The sequence below is a fragment of the Carettochelys insculpta genome, chromosome 6 (genome assembly GCF_033958435.1).
Source record: "Carettochelys insculpta isolate YL-2023 chromosome 6, ASM3395843v1, whole genome shotgun sequence".
Taxonomy (NCBI): domain Eukaryota; kingdom Metazoa; phylum Chordata; order Testudines; family Carettochelyidae; genus Carettochelys; species Carettochelys insculpta.
The window spans coordinates 19,308,971-19,333,248 of record NC_134142.1 but is presented as its reverse complement, the minus strand read 5'-3'; the positions used below and the strand labels follow the sequence as shown (position 1 = coordinate 19,333,248).

The window sequence follows — 24,278 nt, the reverse complement described above, 5'->3', positions numbered from 1 at the left end:
AGACCAGGAGTGATGATGCTTTGGAGGTGAAAGTTGACACTGCTTTGTTAAAGGAAGCTGATTTGCTTCCATCAGGCCTGCCAACAGAGGTGAGGGGACAATTGCCCAGGGCTCGGGACGATTTAAAAGGACCTGGGGGCTGCCAGCAGCACAGCAGGGCTAAGACAGGCTTCTCCTGCCTGTCCTGGCTCCGCACCACTCTTGGAAGTGGCTGGCACCCCAGCCCTGCAGCCCCTGGGGTGTATCCATGCACTGCCCCACTCCAGAGTGCCAACTCTGCAGCTTCCATTGGCCAGGAACTACAGCCAACGGGAGCTGCGAGTGTGGTGCCTACAGGCAGCAGAACATGGAGACCCCCTGACCCTCTGCCTAGGAAGTACTTCTAGAGGGATGTGCTAGTCACTTTCAGGAGTCACCCAGGTAAGCACCCAGTTCCTCATCCTCTTGTGCACCCCACCCTGCCTTCCTCAGCCTGCAGGCCACACCCCATATACAAACTCCTTCCCAGAGCCCATGCCCTAAACAAACACAAAACACTTCTGCCCGGGACAAGAGGGATATGCTTTGTCATCAGCAGGGCACTCCTGCCAACACAGCCTCATTCTGGCTTTCACTGGCTAAGGCAAAGCATTGTTCAGGCAGGGTGGGGGGATGATAAGCACCTGTGAATAATAAAAGTTTTGTCAATCAAGTGCAAGCCTAGACATATACTAGTGTGGCAGGGTCAGCCTCATTTCTGGCCCCCAGGTCCTCCATTCAGTCCACTGGCCCCACCATATGAATCCCGTTGTGGCCGCTTTTCCGATCCTCCTATTTAGCTCAGTGTCCAACGACAGGGTGTCAGTGATGCTGGACCCGAGGTAAACGAACTCGTGGACGACCTCTAACGTATAGTTGTCAGCGCTGATTGATGGGGATTCAGCAACATCCCAACCAAGTATGTTTGTCTTCTTTAGGTTGGTTTGGGGGGAAATCCAGTACCCACCCCCTCGTTCTGGGTTCTGGCCCAGGGACCCTGGATGGCCACTACCAGCAAAGGCTGACTCCCTTCTCCCTTGCCTCTGCAGCACTTCTCCCTGGGCCACTTCCCCAGATGATTCTCCCCACTACCTCCTACTGGTAGTAGTAGCCATGACAACAAGTCCTCTTCTTTGTTTGGCTCCTCCAGCTGACCGGTTCCCCACAGTCTCAGGTTGAGCTTCAGGTTCCCTGGACTGGGGCAGCCCAGCCCCCAGATTACTGTAGCTCCTCTTCTCTTCTACAGGCCTCTGGTGTTCCTCCACATCTCCTTCCCTCTCCTCACTCACCTTCCAAACTCTCCTTAGCCACCCCTCCCACACACCTCTGCCCTGTGTGGGGAAGGGCTTATAAATGTAGCCCTGAGTGGGATCAGCTGGCTCTAACTGATTTAGGGCCACCTATTCCTCAGCTGTTCCCACTCTGATTGTCAGCTCCATCTCTTCCCTGTTTTCACTCCTATCAGTCCTCGCCTGACCCCACCCTGCCACACGAGTTAAGCAGGAGGGTGGGAGGGGGTAAATGAGGTGGGGGGTGTATTTCTTTTATTTTACTTCAGTCACCATCTTCTCTGCCACATGGGGATGTGCAGCCCCCTCTTAGTGGCTCGCTACCCATTCAGAGTACCTGGAGTGCACTACAGGAAGGTTAAAGTGGATGATGGGTTTATGGACCACTTGGTACCCTGCTTCCACTCAAGGTACCATGGGATTGATACTGACAATATTTGAGCCTCCAGCGAGGTCAGCTAGCTGGAAATCCACTCACCCTTTGCAACTCTGCTCATTGAAATGAGCTAGTGTAACACAAACCCCATGACGATAAGACATTGGAAACACTGTTAGGTAGCCAAGTTGAAGCCAGGCTCCTCCATGTAGAGTGGGAGGAGATGCAGGTCCATCCTGCCCATGAAGTTATTTTCAGAGTTTAAGGCCATAATTTTGTTTTCTTGTAAGTGACTAAATAGTCCGGCGTGCTGCAAAAAAAAAAAAAAAAAAAAAAGACTTGGCTGGTTCTCTGTGACTGGTTGAGCACAGGGTCTGCACAGAAGAAAACTGTCTCATTTGTATTCACTGAAACAGAGTGATATTCCAATATAGTCCAAATATGCAGCAGAGACCTAAGCAGGAACGATCTGTATCTTTAAGGGGAGCTGCCACTGTTTTCAGTTGCGAACAAGAGGGAGCAGGAGTGCTCTGGAGTGAGCAGGGAACAGAGCTGGGAAAAGCATCACGTAGGGTAGAAATCCACTGATCAAGTCCAAGTTCTCTGGCACAGGAAGCAGCAATGCTTCCCTAGCTTTCTTAGCAGAGCACATGGCTCATCCTGCCATGTGGTTCAGAGATCCCCAGAGGGACAGTCACCCTGGCTGGTAGTTAACAGCCACCTTAGCTGTGGTGCTTTGAGCCAGCGATGTACCAGAGGAGGCTCTGATGGTTATAAGGACACAGTGTAGCATGCTACACCCAAGGACCTGCACCAGGTTGTGCGGTGCTCCCAAACTCCATGCGTCCAGCCAAAGGGATGGGGGTGGCTTGTGGCTCTGCATCCAGGGATAAGTAAATGTGTTGGAGGGTAGGGATAGAGTCCAAAGTGACCTAGATAAATTGGAGGATTGGGCCAAAAGAAATCTGATGGAGTTCAACAAGGACAAGTGTAGAGTCCTGCACTTGACACAGAAGAATCCCAAGCATTGTGAGAGGCTGGGGACCAACTGGCTAAGCAGCAGTGCAGCAGAAAAGGGCCTGGGGATTACAGTGGATGAGAGGCTGGATATTAGTCAACAGTGTGCCCTTGTAGCCAAGCAGGCTAACGGCATATTGGAGTGCATTAGGACAAGCATTTCCAGCAGACCTAGAGAAGTAGTTATTCCCCTCTACTCGGTACTGGTGAGGCCACATCTGGAGTATTGAATCCAGTTCTAGGCCTACCCCCCAGTATAGAAAGGATGTGGATGCATTGGAGGAGGTCCAGTGTAAGGCAACGAAAATGATGAGGGAGCTGGAGCATATGACCTATAAGGAGAAGCTGAGGAATCCAGGTTTATTTAGTTTGCAGAAGAGAAGAGTGAGGGGCAATTCAATAGCAGCCTTCCACTTTCTGAAGGGGGAATCAAAAGAGGGTGGAGAGAGGCTATTCTCAGTGACAGACATCAGAACAAGGAGCAATGGTCTCAAGTACAGTGGGGAAGGTATAGGTTGGATATTAGGAAAAAAGTATTTCACGGGGAGGGTCATGAAGCACTGGAATGTGTTACCTAGGGAGGTGGTGGAATCTCCTGGCTTGGATGATTTAGTTAAGGTTGATCAAAGTGAAAAACTCGCTTAGTTAGGGTTGGTCCTGCTTTAGGCAGGGGGCTGGATTCAGTGACCTCCTGAGGTCTCTTCCAGTCCTAGGATTTTATGATTCCATGATCCACAGTCCTCTTAGACTTTCTGACCTGGTGGGTTCAGACCCTGCATTCAGAGAATTATTCAGGACCAAGAAACAAGTAGGCCAACTTCAGCCTGTAACTTTCTGTGCCTTTCAGTTAATATAGAGGGGGCACGAGCTGCCCTTCTAGATGACTTTACTCAACAGCAATGCCCCCTGCTCCTCTCGGTGAGACAAGCCATCATTCAGAGCAGATCCTCTCCTGCAGAGCTGCAGTCTCCCCAAGTTCACAACCAGAAAGAAAAAGCAGTCAAGTAGCACTTTAAAGACAAGAAGTGCTACTTGACTGCTTTTTGTTTTGATAGTATGTAGACTAGCATGGCTCCCCTGTTACTAGCCAGAAGGAAGTGCATACTCCCCTCCCCCTCCAGTTACCTCCCACAGACAGTGAGGAATAAACTCCCTATGAATCACTAGTTCAATTAACACAGTACACTGTGGATTCTAAGGAAGTATTAGTCAGAGGGGGAGAGCGTGGGGCAGTTGGTTCAACAAGCAGGGCTGGAGGAATTCAGAGCTCACTTAGCATGGCTTAATGGCTGTGCAGAGCCTCAGACCAGCGGCCCCTCTAATTTTTTCTATCCATGTGCAGAATAATTTTTTGCTGTGCACCAAGGCATGTGCAGACATGCACCACCATTAGAAGCACATGCTGCTGGGTGGGGACGCGCCGCTAATCAGCTGGGCAGGATTTGAATCTCTCCTGGGCGGCTGCTTAAGTGCTCATCTTACAGGAAACACTGCCAAGGAGCATCTGGCACCAAGAGCCACATCACCATCCTAGACCAGTGCAGGAGGAGGAGCATTGTGACAGCCAGCTCCCTACGTTTTTCTGCACTGATATTCCCCCTGTGAGCTCCCTCTGCTCACGGGCCTACCAGCCTTAAAGAGCAAGACGTGAGATCATGACAACTGCATTTACCACCATGGGAGTAGCAGGGGGCTGGCCCAGCTGGCTTGAGGTGCTCTGCAAGGACAGAGATAGCAACCCACTGTGTCCTGCTACTGAGAAGCCAGCCCACTGTAGCTCACATCGCCAGAGGACTGCCACCAGAGACTGGCATCATGGGGGGGTCGCCTTGAGTGCACCAAAGCTGCAGGAAACCCTGCTGTTCTCACCCTTCCATGGCTCCACGCTGTGAGGGGTGTGAAGAAAGAGATGAGCCATCCTCTCTCCATGCAGAATACACAGAATTGAGGCTGGTGGATTGTCTCCTTTCACCAGGAATTCTCCTTCATCCGAGCAACACGGAGCTCAATTCCTACTCCCTAGGACGTGAGAAACACATGCTACCTATTAATTCGTTTATGCATAACACACTGATTAGATCATTTACCTGCTGATCCACCCTTGTAGTTAGTAGAGACAAGGAAAACAAGGCACTCTGTAAAGAGGAGGCTAAATGGCCTTCTAGAATGGCTGGTGCTTTGCAGAAACTACAGAAAGACACTCCATTTATAACACCTGGCCGATGCTATCTGCGCTAACGCTTTTATGGCCTCATTGGTATAATGGTACCATTTTCTCCCCTTTATCTGGCCTCTTCCCATTTGTATAGCACATTTTTGGATAGTTATTCCTTCCTTTTTATGACTAAAGATATTTCCACAATAACAGGCCCTGTCTTGCTTATGGAAATAGTTTCTTCCCCCTGTGAGCTATTGCAGTTAAAGTTGAGAGTTTATTTGAATCAATCCAAACTTTCAGTTTAATGTGCAACCGGGAGCTTTTATTCTTTTCAGCTGCACCTGTTTGGATTTGGATTTATGCTAAGTGCATCGTCTCTGCTGATCTTTTTACCTTCAAGGTAAAAGAGTTGCTGAAGTGGGATGTCTGCTGATCTCTGTTTTGTGCAGGTGCTGAGGAAGGCAAAGCACTGATAAACAGGATGCTGTAATCAGGATTTCCTGTCTGGGATTGGAGCTGGTTTACCTTCTGCTATTAACTTGAAAATATACAGAAAGAGACAGCACAATGCTCATACTCTTAGACTTCAGTGGATGATTTTAAATTGTGTTTGTAAAAGCAATGCATTTTGATAGCTAAAAGTGCATGTGCATACAGACGTGCACACGTAGAGCATTAATTTACAGACTTTTCTCAAAGGGTTTGATGCTTTACAAAGAACAGAAAAGCTATGTACCTCCACTCTAAAAGAAAGTAATATTAACAGAGAAAGAGGAGGGCCTGCAGAATCAGCTGTTGCGTCTGGTGGTTCACAGCTGAAGGGCACAGAACTGCGCTACAGCCTCTCTGTGAAGTCAGGGAAAAGATTTCGTCTGTGTCTAGGCAGCCATTTAATACAGAACCATTTGCAAATTTGCGCGGTCGTGTCTCTGCCAGCTAAACCCCCCCAGAGGACCTCTGTACTGCTGGCATGCCCTCTGCCAACAGTAAAAGCTTACAGGGCTATGCTAATTAGCCATGCAAGTTTGCAAATAGATCTCCATTTGCAATTTTGTGACCTGTCATTAGCATAGCGCTGCGCTAAACGGCTGTGTAGACACAGCCTGTATTCTCTCAGCCTTCTGGGGATCTCAGCTACAAAGCCCGTGTTCCAGGTTTTGCACAGGATAAGACAGAGGTCAGCAACCAGAAGAGCCTTTTTATTTAATTCAATAAAAAACTCAATAATTCAAGAGCTGCAATGCCTGTGAATACGAGACAGTCCTTATTAAATAATGTCAAACCATACTTTTGTAACCCCTGTTTGAAGAACAGCGCACAAAAAATATCCCACAATGCTCTTCACATATTAAAGGCGGAGTTATCCAACATTTTGAGATCACATGTCATTTGCTGCTTAGATATAAGTTGTTCATTACTGGGCTTTTAGATGTTCACCAAAATATTTAAAATAATCAGGAGGTGTTTTTTTTACTTTGCAATTCGGTCTTCAGAAGCCACAAAGAAGTCCTTGAAGAGCCGCAGGTTGCAGACCCTAGATAGGGGCTTTGGCTCTGAACTGTACAAGCAGGGTTGAAACTCTCAGCCACTTTTTCTTTAAAAGTCAGGCCCAGATTCCTCTCTTCTCTGACAGCCGTCTTACCCCGTTGCTTTCACTGACTTCAGTGAAGGAATACAGTTTGGTTTGGACTGGAGTAAGGAGGATGAGAGTCAAACCCTGTGAGTTAGGACTGGGGAAGGGCTGTACAGTTTGAGCCTATACATGTCTGTCTGGCCTACAGAGGAAATATTTATCCCATTTTGTACACTGGCTGTATTTTACTGAAAAATAGGAATGAGAAATACAATAAGAGTTTGCATCTCCAGCTGAGGATCTCAACACATCTTACAGAGACTTAAAAACTAAATCTCAAAACATCCCAATGAGCTTGTAAAATATTATTATGGCCACTTTACAGGAAGAGGAACTGAGGCTCAGACACATCACTGACTCGGCCACAGTCACACAGAGCCAGGAAGAGGACCCAAATCTAATTGCCCGTCTCTTCCGTAGTCACACAGCCTGAGGTCAATACTGCACATTCGATGGCAGGACAGAGTTACGAACCTGGAAGTCCTGGACAGAGCAGGAACAATGAGCATCAAAGCCATGATTCTGAAAGCCCAGCTTCGCTGGACAGGGCACGTCATACAAATGGAGGAGTCAAGAATCCCTAAGCAACTCCTCTACGGTGAACTCTCTCAGGGCAAAAGGAATCAAGGTAGGCCTCGCAAGAGATATAAAGACTGCGTGAAGGCCAACATTGCTCGCAGTGGTTTAAAACCAGATCAGCTACAGCAGCATGCAAAAGACCAAACAGGTCGTCGTGCTCTCATATAACACACATATGACAACTTTGAAGAGCAGCAACGCGTACGCCTCATTGATGCTCGTGAGAGGAAGAAAGCAACAGCAGCAGCCACACTAACAGAGCCAGGACAGTTCCCTTGCTGCCCACTGTGAACACCCATGCCATTCAAAGCTTGGACTCCTCAGCCACATACGAGTCCACAACCGATGAGCCTGAGCAAGCTCAAGACGTCATTGTCGGAGACGATGGACGACCTACTGCTACTATTCTTTCCTCCCAGGAGAAATGGTATGTGCAGAACTAGATGCAGACAAACATTAAGGTGTGGGAAGCAGTTACTGCTGCCAAGACAAAGTTACAGTTTGAATTCTTCCAGTGGTTTTCCATGTCTTGGCTCTGAAACCATTCCTCACGCCCGTCCACACCCAAAGAGATACTGCATCAGGAAATTGTTATTTGCACCAGGAAATGTGCTTGAGGAAAACAATAGCCCGTTAACATTGTTCTGCAGACAGAGCTGGCAGATTAGCTTTTATCAGCTTCAGTGTGAAACACGGACCTCATCTGGCAACATGGAGAGGTGCTTTCACTTCCATTAGCAGGTGTGGGAAACCTTTTTGGGTCTGAGGCCACTGACCTGTAGACAGATCACTTGGGGACCACACGAGTCAGAAGCAAAAAAAAAAACCCAAAATGAAATAAAAAACCGTGGCTGTGATCCCTGACTGTAGGGGGGCCAGGGCTATGGGGTCTGGGCAGGAGTGGGGTACAGAAGCAGGCTGGGGGGGTTCTGGGAGGGAGACAGGTGACGAGAGGCTGGGATGTGGGTCTACGTGAGAGGGGATGCAGGAGGGTTTGAGGTGCTGGATCTGCAAGGGAAGGGACAGCGTAGGGGTGAGGGGTCTGGATGAGAAGGGGCAGGAGCTGGGTGGGGGTGGGGTCTGGATGAGAGGGGTGCAGCAGCAGTCGAGGGGCACAGGGTCTGGGCGACAGAGCTGCAGTTTACCTGCTTATTCCCAGATGCACATGGCTCTCCACCCCTCCTGTGCTCCCAGGCAACCTCCTCCACTGCTCCAATTGGCTGGAATTCCGGCAAGTGCTACCAAGGTCCCTGCCACTCCCACTCCCCTTTCTCTGGCTGTGGGGGCAGCAGCAAGCAGCCACAGTGCCATGCCAAGCTGCTTCCTGCCCTAACGTCCCCCCAGCAGAGTCCAGGGTCTGGTCCCAGCTTGCCTGATCCAGCCTGCTAGGCTCAGGGCTTCACACCCCCAACCCCACTGCAGGCCAGGTGCTGTGGAGGGGAGCCCCGAGCCTCGGCATCCAGATCTGGACCTCAGGCTGGGGGTTCCCCACCCGTGCCTTAAGGATAAACCAGCCTCCCCCTCTTCCCATACAGTTACTGAGGGCTGTGCCTGCACTGGGCAGGCCCCTGGTTTGAGCTCACTGAAGTCAGCTCACCAGAGCCTTCTCATGGCCTTGGCTTTGGACCCTGGGAGGAGTGTGGTTTTGAAGTACAGCATAATCCAGGGTTTGTGGCACAAGGGAAATGGGCCTCCATCCCTGCCTGCAAAAGAGGCCTGCTCCCTGTGGGGCTTCCTTTGCAGGAAGAAAACAGGATGGAACAGTAAATCTACTGTGCAACTCCCATGGTCAGAGGGCTTACTTCTGCCTGAGGGCAATAGCAGTGACTGTACTGCAGTTCAGCAACTTGCATTTGGGAGGACTTTTTTCTCTTCCTGTCCCCCACAGATCACTGCCTTGTGCCACACACGGCTTCTTGTCTTTGGTACGGTGGGCTGGCAGTGGAGAAGCTTCATGCCGGTGAATATAATGAGGATTTTGCCTGAGTTAGGATTCCTGCAGAAATCAGTTGTTCATGAGAGATCAGAAAAGACTGGCTACACTTGGAAGGGATTATTGGCAACTTTTCTAGCTGTAGAGCACGTGCTTAAATGACTCATTTGCTGCTTCACATTTTGCATTATTGATGTAATTGTTTTCAGTCAAACAGAACTGAGAGACAAGGAGAGACAGACATTATGGTGCTGAAGTTTTCTCTGTTGCTTTAATAAGCATTACCTGTCTGGAACTTATCTGTAAAATGCCCCATAGTGACCTCACCCCTTTAGAAGTCTCCCCCAGCCTGGCGTATTAAATCTGTGCCCTTTGACTTTGGTGTACCTGGCACACCTGCATAATCGGAGCTATTCTACTGGGAATAGCAGTCGAGCCAAACGCAGACAGTCTGAAAAGCTAAAGTAGTTACACGTCTAGTACAGTCCATTCCGATGACTCATTCGTACTGCAAGGAGACGCACGCTTTAAAGCAACAGCTCCATAGCTTAAAAGCCTCTTGCTGGTGAATATATATATATATAAACAGGGCAACCCTAAACTACACTGTACATGGTGGTTGGTGAAAGGCAAGCAAATAATGTTCTCTTTGAATCTGAAAACCTAGGCTGCAGGCCCACCGACAGGGAAGGGAAAGGAGGCAGTTGCCCCCAGCCCAATGTTTCAAAGTAGCATCGGGGGCATCTGGAGCTCGGGGCCACCTTGAAATCCTGTGGCAGTGCTGCTCTGGCTGCACACGGCTGTAAGGGAGTTGGGTGGGGGACAGCAGCACAATTCATGCTCTGGTCTGACTGCCCTGGCCCTGCTCTTGGTCCCATCCTTTCCAGGGTGCAGTGTTGGGCCCCCCTCCTGCCTTGCCCCAGGGCCAACAGCGGCCGTCGGTGCCCCTGGCTGGCCATATGCACAGCATCATGGACATAGGAATATTCACAGCTATTGTCCATCCCAAATGTTCAGAGTCATGAATCAGGCATCAGCAAATCGCAAGATTGGCTTTGAAATCATGGAACTGTTTTGAAACCATTGAAAGTGTGGGTTTTTTTATTTGCCATCTGAACCTTTTGGATTACACTTAGTTCCTGCCTTCAATCTTTTCTCCGCTACCAGAAGGGTTACAAATTTACTGCTTTTTAAGCACATTGTTTGTTGTACATGTACAGAAATGTAACCAGAGATTCTTATCACTTGAAGAATTTTTAGAAAACTAATTTAGTCTCTGTTGTTTGTAAATGCATGAGCAGAAAGGCATTTGAGTTTTCGCCAAAAAGAAAGATACTTTCTGAGGAAGATTTGGATGAAAAATTTTCTGGGCAGGTGATTAGGGGACCCAAACATTCTTCAACTTGTTTTATAGTAGCCATGTTAATCTGTCTTCAAGGTGCTATAGGACTGCTTGCTTCGTTCTACTACTTTTGTTCAACAAAACATAGGAAATCATCTGATGAAGAACAGGAAACTGAGGGAAAATACCAAGCCAACACTTGATAATAGAGCAATTATGGAGTACCACCATCCTTTCCATTGTGTGAAAACTAGCAAGTGGCTATTGAGTGGTGTAAATTAATTACTTTTAAAACTCTGGATTACTTTCTTTGATGTGAAGTATCAGAGGGGTAGCCGTGTTAGTCTGGATCTGTAGCAGCAACGAAGGGTCCTGTGGCACCTTATAGACTAACAGAAAAGTTTAGAGCATGAGCTTTCGTGAGTTAACTCTGAAAGAAGTTAGCTCTGAAAGAGCATCTGAAGAAGTGAGTTAACTCACAAAAGCTCATGCTCTAAACTTTTCTGTTAGTCTATAAGGTGCCACAGGACCCTTAGTTTCTTTGATGTGCTAATGGTTAAGCCAGTCTGGACAGATTGCAGTGATTGGTCAAGAGGAGAGTTGATTAAATACAATAGTATCTTCTCTCAATAGCTAGAGGGATATTCATCCAGTTGATCATTGTTCCTGCTAAGCACTTGAGAGTAAAGACAGACCTTCAATATCTGTAATTTAAGTCTTCGATAACTATGGGAAATGCCTCCTCTTATGAGGAATTGTTGCCCAATACAAATATTTTTCACTTTGCCTTTTTGTTCCCTTTAAAGGTGAGATTATTCAGGATGTCTGTCAAGAAGGAAGGTGCCCATAAGAAATGGGCTGCGGTAAAGGAGAAACTTGCACCCCAGGAGACTGACCAGTCAGAGGCCAACCTGGAAAATGCAGAGCCAGAGCTCTGCATTCGCCTCCTACAGATGCCCTCAGTAGTGAACTACTCTGGTCTCAAGAAGCGCCTGGAGAGCAGCGATGACAACTGGATGGTCCAATTCCTGGAACTGAGTGGCCTGGATCTGCTCTTAGAGGCCCTGGACAGGCTGTCTGGAAGAGGAGTATCCAGGATTTCTGATGCCCTGCTTCAGCTCACCTGCATTAACTGTGTGCGAGCTCTCATGAACTCCCACAAGGGGATCGAATACATTGTCAGCAACGAAGGCTATGTCAGAAAACTCTCACAAGGTAAGAATGCTTCCTGTTCCTTTAAACATCATAAGCCAGCTTCACCGTAAGCCTTCTTTCTGCTAAATCTCCAACTCTACCCTGAGTATATTGTTTCCCAGACAATAGACTAAAGAGCTTTTTAGTTTGTATCATGTTGTTGCCTTTCCAAGTATCAGAGGGTTTTAGCAGATTTCACGCAAGAACCATTAGAGGCTATTCTGACATCTACTCATTTAACAAAATGGGGATTTTTTTCCATCTAAAAATGCTACTGCTTCTAAATGTCGTTTCCCCCCATTTCTGGCATGTGGGCAGGGAGGAAATATTGGAACCTTTTCCACACTGAACCCTATTGCATTTTGCCAGCAAAGTGTCAGGGACATGCTCTGTCTTAGGATATCAGAGGAACTACTGGTTTCTTCTCCTTCTGACTTCACCTTGTAGGCAGATGTCTGTCAAGTCAAAAAAGCAGACAATGGGCAGTTAATCAAAGGGGAAGCAATAGCTACACTTGACAAAGAAGAAGGGCACCTCTGTGGCTGAGACTTAGAACATCCCAGGTCTATACTGTTCCGCCACTGGTTTTGTGTGCCGCCTTGAGCAAGTCACTTAATTTCTCAGGCATTAGTTTTCATGTGTAAAATTAGGATAATGCTATTTTCTTTCTTCTAGCATTTGTGTGTCTAGATTTTTTTTGCTGGAGGATAACTACTTTTAAGTCTGCTACTGTGTGGCCTGGGAGATTGAAGTGCGCTCCTACAGGTTTTGTATATTGCCATTTCTGATATCTGATTTGTGTGCGTTTATTCTTTTAAGCAGACTTAAAAGTAGCTATCCTACAGCAAAGAAATTTCAGGACCAGACTCCAAAGAGAAATTTCTGAGCTACAATTCATCTGCAAATTTGACGCCCTCAGCTCAGGCTTAAACAAAGACTGTGAATGGCTGGCTAAATACAAAAGCAGCTTCCCCTCCCTTGGTGTTCACACCTCCAGATCAACTGCTGGTAGTAAGCCTCACCCTTGCTGACTGAGCTAACCTTGTTATCCCCACCCTTGCTCTGGCTTATTTATACCTGGCCCTGCAGATTTCCAAGATCAGCATCTGATGAAGTGAGTCTGTGCTCACGAAAGCTCATGCTCAAAACTTTTCTGTTAGCCTATAAGGTGCCACAGGACCCTTCGTTGCTGGTTCAACAAGGGGACCAAATTCAGCGATGAATCCTGGTCACAAGCCACTTGGGGGATGTCACAGATATGCTAATAAGAATTGTCATATCTACAAACTCATTATTTATAGCTAGTTAAAAACTTCCACTGTTTGATAAGCTTCTCTGTTGTAAAGTGACTTTTCTTTTCCTCCTCCAAAAAATGAAAATACTAGTTTTTCCTAACAGCAATAAATTATAGGAATGGGCATTTTCCACTGTGGAAGTAGGAGCTGTGGTAGGGTTTTCAGTAATACAAACTCTTAGCTTCAGTGTAAAAAATCAGTAAGGTACATCCTGGCCACTGCTCTGTGGCCACATCTACACACAGCCCTGCTGCCAAATGAAGGCATTCAAAAATGCAAATGGATGATCAATTTGCATATTCACATGCTAATTTGCATGGGGATAAAGGACTGCCATCAAAGGGCGTTTTCACTGGCAGAACCACGTCTACAGGGCTTGTTTTCTGCTGGAAGCAGACTCTACCAACAGGGTTATACAATGGGATTATCTATGCAAATTAGCAATGTGAATATGCAAATTAGCGCATGTTTGCATTTTCGAGGGCCCTCATTTGCATCACACTGCCAGCAGCAGTGTGGCATCAGGGCTCCATGTAGATGTGGCCTGTGGGGAAAGGGGAAGCAGAAACGTGGGATGGCTAGCTGGAGCAATTCATAGCAGACCCATTTAAACTCAAAGATTAAGACTGTTCAAACAAAACCCTGAACCACTTCTCCTGCTTGTCAAGAAACTGAATTCTCTTTATGAACTTCAAATAAAATATGTAAATCTTCAGTGTCCACATATTTTAATCTCATTGCAAATACTTCCTGTAACACTTGCATATGTGCAAGCCCACGAGTACCTTGCTGGTGTATGTCACAGACAGTGGATGTGGATGGTGTTTCAGAGAAAAATACACTGATACCAATTTTCTCATTTTGGCAGCACTGGACACCTCTAACGTTATGGTAAAAAAACAGGTGTTTGACCTGCTAGCTGCACTCTCCATTTACTCATTGGAAGGACATGCCCTGGCTTTGGACGCTCTGGATCATTATAAGGCAAGTGTATAGTCAGGGTACTATATAGTGCAGGGGTCAGCAACCCCTGGTGTAGTTGCCAAGAGTAGCACGTGAGCCAATTTTCATCGGCTCGTGAGGTGAGAACTTAGTCATACATCCACCCCCTCCCATGCAGCCGGGAGCTTGCTCAAAGCCATGCACCTGTAGATTAACAAAAGGCCAGCTCATACTATCAACCCCCACCTAAACGGTAAAGTTCTGCGTCTTAACTTATCTATTAATGAAGCTGTTATGAGTAGGACTGTTAGTGACTAAAGTATCACCTGCACTCTGACCATACACAGAGGTGAAAAGGCCAAATTTCAGCCCTCCACCTTGGAAGGGTTGCTGACCCCTGACACAGTGTCATTAGCTAGGTCCCCATGTGGTAGGTAGACTTGTGTGAACCATTGTTTCAGCTGTGATCCTGCAATTGGATACACATTGGTGCGTCCTTCCACCTATGGGCACAGCAAAGGCATAGGGATCAAGTTGCATGATTTTAGTTAGAGAGTCAGGGACTTAAAGGCTGAGCTTTGTAGCAAGTAAAACAAAAACAAAAACAAAATAGCTGCTTTCCTTGTCAGCAGAAGTGATTGTGGCTGCACAATGACTCTGTTAGAGGCAGGCAGCTAGCAGCTATAAGGCCTTTTTTGGCAGCCCTACCAGCATCAGTGAAAAACTCACCAAAATTAGGGTTTTACAGGCCACAAAACCCAGCCCTGGATGGCTGTAGTAGAGAGCAGGAAGGACTCTCGCAAAAGATCAAAGACAGAAGCTTTCCAATGCAAGTGATCCGTTTCCATTTACTTTCACTGCTGACTAGGAATCTGCTCAGTGATTGAAGGTACTGTCTCTCTCACTCATTGTTCTTTCTCGTGTTTAGTGAGATACACTGGTGAGGAGTTAAGATACTGACTTTGTTTTTGGAGTCTGTTCTTAAAGGGAAAAGAGTTTCTGAAGTGGAATGTCTACAAGATTACTTGTATATTAACAGACTGTGAAGAACCAGCAGTATCGATTCAGTGTCATAATGAATGAGCTCTCGGCTACGGATAATGTGCCATACATGATAACGCTGTTGAGTGTTATTAATGCTGTGATCCTGGGGACCGAAGAACTAAGAACGAGGACGCAGCTGAGAAATGAGTTTATAGGTAAGCAGGTTGGTTGAATCTAAGCATATCTATGGAGTTGAACTCTTGAACTAAGGCCAGTTCTGTGGTATGTTTTTAAAATGCTAATAAGAAAATTAAATGAAAAAAATGCACCAAGTTGAATTAGCACACTTGAGACACCAGTCACTAGCCTGATCTCTAGCCAGTGCTATTACCATAAACTTTCGTTAATCCCATTGTGGCAAGCTGTTGGTTTTTCACATGAACTGATCTTTTCTTGTTGTAGGCTAACAAAATTCCAGCTTAATATCTACCCTATATATACTCTGTAACCTCTATTCCATGAACTAGTTTAATCAACTCTTGTCTGTAGCAATCCACTCTTTATTCAACTCTGATCTACACTACACGGTTGGGTCAACATCAGCTGCCTTGCACTGACCTAGTTGCGGCCGTGTCTTCACTTAAATTTGGCTCCCACCAACATAATAATACCACCTCCCCAAGTGGTGCATGATCACGGTTGCTGTAATTAGGTTGATGAAATGTCATTGTAGATACTGTGTTGCTTCCACTGACTGTGACTGGCTTTCAGGAGCTGTCTCACAATGTTCCACACTGACAATACAATTGATACCTGCACTCCTGGTGAGGACCTGCATCACCAACATAAAGCGCCAAGCATGCACATGCCCAAGCAATTTAATAACAGAGGTAGCTGTATGCTGATGTTAAGTAGGTCAACATAATTTCGTAGCGTCGACGTGGCCTCAGTAATACAGAGCCAAATTGAGATGTGATGCAACTTCTCTCACAGTTAATGGGTGTTGTACTTTCTTTTACCCGGACTCAGTTTAGCCATACAATGTAGCATGTGATTTAAGAATATAGTGCTTAAACATAAGGAGTGTTGGTTACAGTGAGACAGACATCCAAATATTCCATTTTAAGAAACTACCTACGCAGATGAGGACAATACACCTATGTTTTTCACAACATTGTAAACGAAAGTCCTGATCCTGCAGATATTTAGCCCCAGAGTATTAGACACCTGCACAAATATTTGCAAAATTGAGGTCCAAGCTCTTTTTAATGAACATTCTCCTGTCTATGCCCCAATCTTGCCAACATCTATGCATGTGCTTAATGTGACTCAGTTGGACTAGTTCTGTTCAAAGCAATGAACTTCTTGCAGTAGTTAGCAACACTAAGTATTCAAAACTGAGGGCCTTTTTCCCCCCCAGTTTTCTGCACAGCCTTGCCAAATATGGTGATTAGAGATTCCAAGAGGAGAATTAAATCATCTTGGTAATAAAAAATGCAATGCTAAATAGTCATATAACTGTTTGCACCTTGGAAATGTTAGGCTTTAACCATATACCAGCTCATTATTGAAGTGCCTAACATCTAGCAGATTAGAATGACAACAATTGTATTTTCCTCTTTCAGGTCTTCAGTTGCTGGATATTTTAACCAAGCTAAGGTAAGGGTTTTGTCTCTGAAACTTTATTTTATAATAAGATTCATTTTGATACAACTATCTAAATAATTAGTGCTTATTTTAGCAATTCTGTCACTCTATACCTATTTCTATTGTTGTTTTACGTCCTTTAAAAAATATGTGGTTTACCTATATTTTTACCTACTTCTGAGTTCTCTCCTGGTAGAATCATCTCTGTTGTATATCATTTTTAATACCTTTAGGTTTACCAAGGGCCAGACCCAAAACCCAAGAACCATAACCTCTCCATACTTACGCTGTGTTCTGAATCTGATTCTGGGTGCAAATTTTGTTAATAGCTCTTTTCTAAACTAAAAGCTAGCATCCTCAGGTATTAACGTGTTTGGAACCTAGATCCAGATCCAAATTCTGATACTTCAGCCCATCTCCAGATTGTACGGCCCTGATCCCTGTAAGTATTTGTGCACATGCCTAATTTTCAGTGTGTGATCATAATCCCATTGAAGTCAAATAAACCTAGAGCAGGGGGTCAGCAAGCTTTCCAAGGCAGAGTGCCAAAATTTAGCCTTTGGACCTCTGTATATGGTCTGAGTGCTGGTGATACTTTTTTAAGTCACTAATAGTCCTACTTACAACAGCCCCTCAGTGACACGCCCATCCCTTTGATCCTGTCTCCTTGTGCCTAGTAAAAGGAGAGGATTTGAACAGGGTCCAGAGTCTCCCACCTCTCCAGAGTGGGCTCACATCACCAGGCCACAGAGTATTCTGAGGCAGGGCTCTGCATCTCTGCTGTTGAAACTGTTCATTTTGGATAAATACACATTGGACCAGAAAGACTGAGTGATGCATTAGTCCAGTGGTTGGGGCACTCACAGATGTGGGAGACCTGGAGCACCCCTGTTCCAGTAGCAATTTAATTATTGATACAACGAAAACCATTTCAGCAGCAGTGAGGGAGGGAGCCTTACATCAGAACACCCTGCAGCCAAGCAGGACTGATGAGAGACTGTGCCAGATCCTGTGGGGAGCCGGCTCTGGGCCCCCTGGAAGGAGCAGGGCCTCAGGTGGAAAGGTCCCAAAGGACAGAATTTGCTGGATCAGAGGAGGTCCAGGGCTTCTGCCCCAGCTGGCCCCTGCCTCCTGCTCCCCTGGACCTCCAGCACTGTGCTCCTGGGGCTGCTACAAGGCCCCATGCTGCAGTCTGGGCTGTGGTGGGGCCAGGGCACACGGCCATATTGCCCTCTTGCAGGGGGGGCATATGGCCACCCAGCCTCCTGTGGCCAGGGCACTAGCCTCACCAGATGCAGCCCAAGAGGGGTCGTGGGGGTCTGACAGTTCAGTCTCAGAGGGTGGAGGGGAGAGCACAATCCTGACTTGCATGGTGGTGCGCCAGGGCTGAGCCTTGGGGTGTTTCCTGTCTGCAGTGTGGGCCAGCTGGGGATCAGCTTCTTACTACCCACCAGCCTGGCACCCTGCAGTGCTCTCTTTGGGCCTACACCAGCCCTTCCAAGTGCTGCCATGAGACCAGCCTCTGACACCCCAGGACCCAGCCCCTTTGGGCCAAAGAGGGCCATCTTGTTGCCCAGTTTCACCGTAGCCTCCTGTGCTGGTAGCCACACAGCACCAGCATTCTGTGAGAGGCCCTGGAGACCAGCGAGTCTAGAGATGGCAATGGGCAAGACAGGGAGACAAGGCTGCCTGGCGACCAGAAGACATGCCATGGGGGCACAAGGCTCTCAGGGCTCATCAGGGAGGGGTTGGTGCACTCCAGGCAGCTCTTGGGGCCCCCTGCCCCGTTCCTTCACCCTGAAGGTGAGGGCTGCGGTAGGGCCCTGTGCAAAGGCTTGGGCTCCAGCCTGGCCCTGTGCTTCTGCGGAGGTTCCAGCCCCTCCCACGCTGTCAGCATGGGGGGAGGCAGGGTGGGGCTGAGTTCCCATGAGGTGCCAGCGTAAATTGGCTTGCATGCCAGTATTGGCATGTGTGCCGGGGTTGCCAAACCCTGCTCTGGAGTTCAGAATATGTTTAAGGTCCTGAGCCACATAGCATACTGATGTCGGCATGAATCTTTCCATTGACTTCAATAGGCTTTGGAGCAGGCCTGGTGTGTGTTTACTGGACTGGAGCTAAAGGGATCAGCACCTTTCTGGCTAAACCCTAAGGGAGGGGAGGCAGATGCATCAGTGTTTTCCGTGTGACAATTGGATTCTTGCTCTAGACAGCCTTTTGACAAATTGTAGCCTAGCATTCTTAATCAAAAGGAGGGATTGAACGATTAGGTTCAAACTCTGGTTTCTTTTAAAAGACCCCATACGCCCCTCCCGGCCAACTCACCTTTTATGGCTTATTTCTGGTTCATCAGCACAGCTGTGATTTAAAACAATGGTTTTCCATCTGGGGTCTGCAGACCACATCTAAGATTTCCAGAGGGATCCACCCCTCCGTGTAAAAATTTTTAGGGGTCTACAAATTAAAAAAAGTTGAAACCACTGCACTGAAATAACAAGAATATTTCCTGCTCAGCCCACCAAAAACAAAAGCGGAGGTGAGGCGGGGAAGAAACCCATCTAAATTACTGTAATTCTCATCACACTATAAATAGTACAGTGGAGATGCTGGATTCAAAATCTCTCGGCTTTCATGTCACAGCAGCATTAGAAAATTGGTCTCAGAGACACAGAAATCCAACAGACACGATAAATCGAATTGAGTCTGTAGTATCGTACACCTTTGGTTTACCATATTTTTTTCATTACTGGAGACTTCTAGAATCCGTGTTTAAGAAAAAATTTCATTTTAGCATTGTTGAAAGGTAAGCTGAAAGTCACCACCGGAAGAAGAATAACCAGCTAGCTGAATAGTGAAAATTCAGCTGTAACCCAAAAATTACTTGAGTAAAAGTGAAGCTGCTTTCACTTCTGGGTGCTTGAGCACCATAGAGATGTGATACGTGTGTGTGCATACATGTATGCACTTTTAGTCAAGTAGTTTTCCAGAGGGACACCAGGGACGTGTACTTAAGTACATATCCCCTCCAGCAACTGTACTTTTACTCAAGTAACTTTGGGGGTACTTTTTCTACCTCTGGCTGTGAGTAGGGTGAGACATTTCTTTCCCCAGTAGGTCTGTACATCATTGGCTCACTGAATATTTATGCTACTGCTATTACCAATAATAATAATGTAAAAACTATATATCCAAAGGGTTATTACTGAGGGTTCATGAGCTGTCAGCACTGTGCCCATGTTAAATTAAATTACATTTAAAATTCCTGTTTTTAATTTATAAAGAGAGGTTGCAATCAGAGACTCCCTGTGTAAAAGTGGCCACCACTATTAAAAGTTGTTTCTATGGATTGGGTCATCTTGACTGAAGTATACCTGTCAGGACAAATTGTTCATTTGGAAGGGACTGTCCATTAGGAAACCACATCAAGTTTTAAGTTATGTGCATAAATAAATGTCCATTATTCACATGGTTGGGATATCTGCTCCAGCCCTTTAAAAATTAAGAAGTAAGTGGTGTTTCCATTGCTGTCAGCTAACAAGGGTTGGGAGCCTGTCTTGTGAGTCCTGCAAGTTATGATTTCCAATTAAAAAACCCCATGTTTTGATCAGGGAAGGAACTCCAGTTAAAAAACTTAATCAATCATTGAATGAATTATTTATGCTTTGTCTGGAGAAATTAACTAATATCAGGCGAAGGGAGAGGAATTTAAAAAGGGAAAGACCAAGATCCCGTCAAAACTCTGAGCAGATTTTTCTTCTCCTAGTTCACAGAACACACACAGGGTCAAGTTCAGTCATGCTTCTTTACTGTAACACCTTGCTGTGGAAGCTGTTCCATAGATTTCAGGGGGTTACTTGGCAAGGAACGTACTCTGCAGTGGTGGGATGGGCTCCTTCATTAATAGTAAAGCAGCAAATAGGTTGGTGGGTGAAAAAGATCAAGAGACACCAACACAGAAGTTACAGCTGGAATTGGTGCTATGTGCTCTCCAATTAAATGGTTGCTGTGTTATTGTAGAGATATAGAGGACGAGGACCTGCTTATCCAGTGTGAGACATTTGAGGAGTCCAAGGCTGAAGACGATGAGGAATTGTTGAAGATATGTGGTGGGATTGACATGAACAACCACCATGAGGTCTTTTCGTGTCTTTTCAATAAAGTGAGTAAGAACTACAATGGGGACACTGTACTGCAGAGGGCAGGAGAACAGCCAGCCCTTGAGACCAGAAATGGGTGCTGTAAAGGATGTTTGAAAGGGAGACGATGGCATTGAATAGGAAACAATTTTGTATTTCAGGTCAGCAGATCTCCAGTCGCCATCCAGCTGCTGTCCATTCTCCAGACCCTTTTGCATTTGGAACCTTCTCATCGCTCCAACCTGTTGTTGTGGGAGTCTTTGGAACTCTTAGCAAACAGAGCCATTTTGCTTGCCAATGACAGTAAGAGCAACTTGACTGATATGTCAGGGTTTGCCCCATCCCAGTTTCTCAAAATCAAATGTACATAAATTACTTCCATCAGGGAACCCAGTCAGAATTAAACAGAACCCAAGGGAAAAAATCACTGTGCCATCTGTGCTGAAATCCTTGGGTGATATGCGGGCCTTATTGAAGTCACCAGGATAGGATTTCACTCCTTGGCCTTGTCTATACTACAGAATCTTTATCAGTATAGTTATGGCAGCAGAACTGCCTACTGGAAATACGGCGTAACTCAACAGAAAGAGTTCCACCTTCATAGCTGCACTGTCTCCCTGAGAGACATCACCTTAGTTGACATAAGCTCTTTCCCACTGGCATGGTTGCATCTGTCTCAGGTTATTTTCTTGGCATTGCTATGTTGGCTTGAGGTTGTGACTTTTTTTGCCAGGTGCACTGGCAAAATGTTGGATTCTAAGGGAAGGCCTTGTCTCTACAAATGAATCCCAGGGTTTATTCTGATCCAATATCTGCCGAAGTCAATTATAACCTTTCTATGGATTGCAGTTGGCCTTGTCTATGGCCTCCACTGCACCATTTACACCCACAAAGGTGTTGTTAACGTGTGAGGCTGAGCTCCTCCAGCACGCTCAGGAGGAATTGCTCGGCGTAGCAGAGAGCAGTGCCTGTAAGGGGATCGAAGACACCTGTTGGATGCTCATAGCACTACAGAGCAGTTGCTCAAAGGGGATCTGAATAGTCTTTGGTAACATTCCATTCACATTTGTTTCTCCCTCACCTTGGTTTAACTCCTTGGTTGTTACAGTCCAAGGGAACAGCATTGAAGAAGTCATGGAGAGACTGTTATCCATAAAGAAGTGCCCAACCCAACAAAACTCAGAGCAAAAGAGATCCACAGAGAGAGTGAGCGAAAGCACTCAGACCGACACAGATTTCGGGGCATCCCTGAGTGCAACTCTGAGCTCCGTTACAGCAGCCTGCCCTCCGACACCTGAGGAGAACGTGTCGCCTTCCCAGCTATCAGCCTGCTCCACTCCACCAGGGCAGTGCATATCCCTGCCTAGCGCTGCTCCTCCTCTTACACCATCCATGCCTCCTCCTCCCCTGCCACCACCGCCGCCTGGCCTGGCAGCTGTCCCAGCCCCTCCTCCCCCGCCACCATTGCCTGGCATGCCTCCACCTCCTCCCCCGCTGCCCGGCCTGGGGGGCGTGCCTCCACCTCCCCCACTGCCCGGCCTGGGGGGCGTGCCTCCACCTCCTCCCCCGCTGCCCGGCCTGGGGGGCGTGCCTCCACCTCCTCCTCCGCTGCCCGGCCTGGGGGGCGTGCCTCCACCTCCCCCGCTGCCCAGCCTGGGGGGTGTACCTCCACCTCCCCCGCTGCCCAGCCTGGGGGGCGTACCTCCACCTCCCCCGCTGCCCAGCCTGGGGGGCGTACCTCCACCTCCCCCGCTGCCCAGCCTGGGGGGCGTACCTCCACCTCCCCCGCTGCCCAGCCTGGGGGGTGTGCCTCCACCTCCCCCACTGCCCAGCCTGGGGGGCGTACCTCCGCCTCCCCCACCAGGAGGCAATGTGGAGGAAATAGTGGTTGCCCACGTTGACTGCGCTTTGGGCTCTGCCAGGCCTTTCCACAAGAAGGTGAAGACGCCGACCCTCAGAATGAAGAAACTCAACTGGCAGAAGCTGCCTTCCAATGTGGTGCGAGGTAGGTGCCTCTCATGCAGCCCTCGGTCATTGTTTCTTAGCCGCTGTAGAGATTCACACATGTAGCTGCCCCCCATGGCCGTGTCTACACTAGCCCAAATCTTCGAAATGGCCTATCTGCTGATAGGAATAAGGGGATTTCGAAATGGTGGGGTGCTTTCGAAAAGGATCCTCGTCTGGATGAGCCGTGCGGTGGCGAGCCACAGCAATTTCGAAGTGCCATGTCTGCCTGCATGCTAATGAGGCACTGCATCGGTATTTCAGTGCTTCATTAGTAATCTTCGAAAAGGTCCTTTGCATGGCCATTTCAAAGTTTTGAGCTAGTGTAAACGTAGCCCGTGTGTTCTGCACTGTTTCCACTTGATTGTGTTGGTTTGGAGATGGGGGAATAGTATGTTCCTCCTCACCTCCCCCAAACAGCCCAAAGTGCCCAAATGTTGAGTCTTCCTCTTGGCTTCATTGAACTGTGGGCCCAGGCCAGAGGGGCTGGAACAATTGTCACAGTGGAGCTGCTGAGAGCCGATGAATCTGTACTTCAGGTGTTCTCAGCCTTTGTCTTTCTGCCCCACTCCCACTATAAAAAATGTGGGGCCCACCTACATACAGTAACTGTTTTCCTGCATATGAAAGCCAGGGCTGGCATTTGCGGGTAGCAAGCAAAGCAAGTGCCTGGGGCCCCATGGCAAAGGGGACCAGCTAAGCTATATTGCTCAGGTGTCAGCTTCAGCTCTGGAGGGCAGGACTCTGGTCTCTGGGCTTCAGCCCCACACAGTCTAGCTCTGACATTCTGCCTTTTGGCCCCAGTTCGTCTGACACTGCCCCTGCTTGGCAGACCCCTGGAACCTGGTCACAGCCCCCCAGGAAGCCCCAGTGGTTAAAATCCACTACTGTATATGATGGAAAAGGGGGTCTTTGCCCACGAAAGCTTATGCTGCAAAATATCTGTTAGACTATAAGGTGCCACACGGCTTCTTGTTGTTCTCAAAGATACAGACTAACACGTCCACCTCTCTGATACATGTTAGCTGTGTCTACACGTGCACGCTACTTCGAAGTAGCGGCACTAACTTCGAAATAGCGCCCGTCGCGGCTACACGCGTCGGGCGCTATTTCGAAGTTAACTTCGACGTTAGGCGGCGAGACGTCGAAGTCGCTAACCTCATGAGGGGATCGGAATAGAGCCCTACTTCGACGTTCAACGTCGAAGTAGGGACCGTGTAGACAATCCGCGTCCCGCAACATCAAAATTGTGGGGTCCTCCATGGCAGCCATCAGCTGGGGGGTTGAGAGACGCTGTCTCTCCAGCCCGTGCGGGGCTCTATGGTCACCGTGTGCAGCAGCCCTTAGCCCAGGGCTTCTGGCTGCTGCTGCGGCAGCTGGGGATCCATGCTGCATGCACAGGGTCTGCAACTCGTTGTCGGCTCTGTGTATCTTGTGCTGTTTAGTGCAAGTGTGTCTGGGAGGGGCCCTTTAAGGGAGCGGCTTGCTGTTGAGTCCACCCTGTGACCCTGTCTGCAGCTGTGCCTGGCACCCTTATTTCGATGTGTGCTACTGTGGCGTGTAGACGTTCCCTCGCAGCGCCTATTTCGATGTGGTGCTGCGCAACGTCGATGTTGAACATCGACGTTGCCAGCCCTGGAGGACGTGTAGACGTTATTCATCGAAATAGCCTATTTCGATGTCGCCACATCGAAATAAGCTACTTCGATGTAGGGTTCACGTGTAGACGTAGCC

General features: G+C 47.6%; 1 protein-coding gene across 3 annotated transcripts in view; it reads left to right on the top strand.

The window, feature by feature from the left end:
* The window catches only part of LOC142014211 (inverted formin-2-like), a 76,094-nt gene that overhangs the window by 25,869 nt on the left and 25,947 nt on the right, over nucleotides 1-24,278 (top strand). For 2 of the 3 annotated variants that reach the window (XM_074996402.1, XM_074996401.1), the window contains exons 2-8: nucleotides 11,152-11,560; nucleotides 13,703-13,818; nucleotides 14,816-14,975; nucleotides 16,386-16,419; nucleotides 20,422-20,563; nucleotides 20,702-20,843; nucleotides 21,649-22,545. In XM_074996402.1, the coding sequence (XP_074852503.1) occupies nucleotides 11,167-11,560; nucleotides 13,703-13,818; nucleotides 14,816-14,975; nucleotides 16,386-16,419; nucleotides 20,422-20,563; nucleotides 20,702-20,843; nucleotides 21,649-22,545 (1,885 nt within the window). In that variant the 5' untranslated portion in view covers nucleotides 11,152-11,166. Of the gene's footprint in view, nucleotides 1-11,151; nucleotides 11,561-13,702; nucleotides 13,819-14,815; nucleotides 14,976-16,385; nucleotides 16,424-20,421; nucleotides 20,564-20,701; nucleotides 20,844-21,648; nucleotides 22,546-24,278 lie in introns of those variants that run through there. The other variant, XM_074996403.1, reaches the window with a different exon arrangement.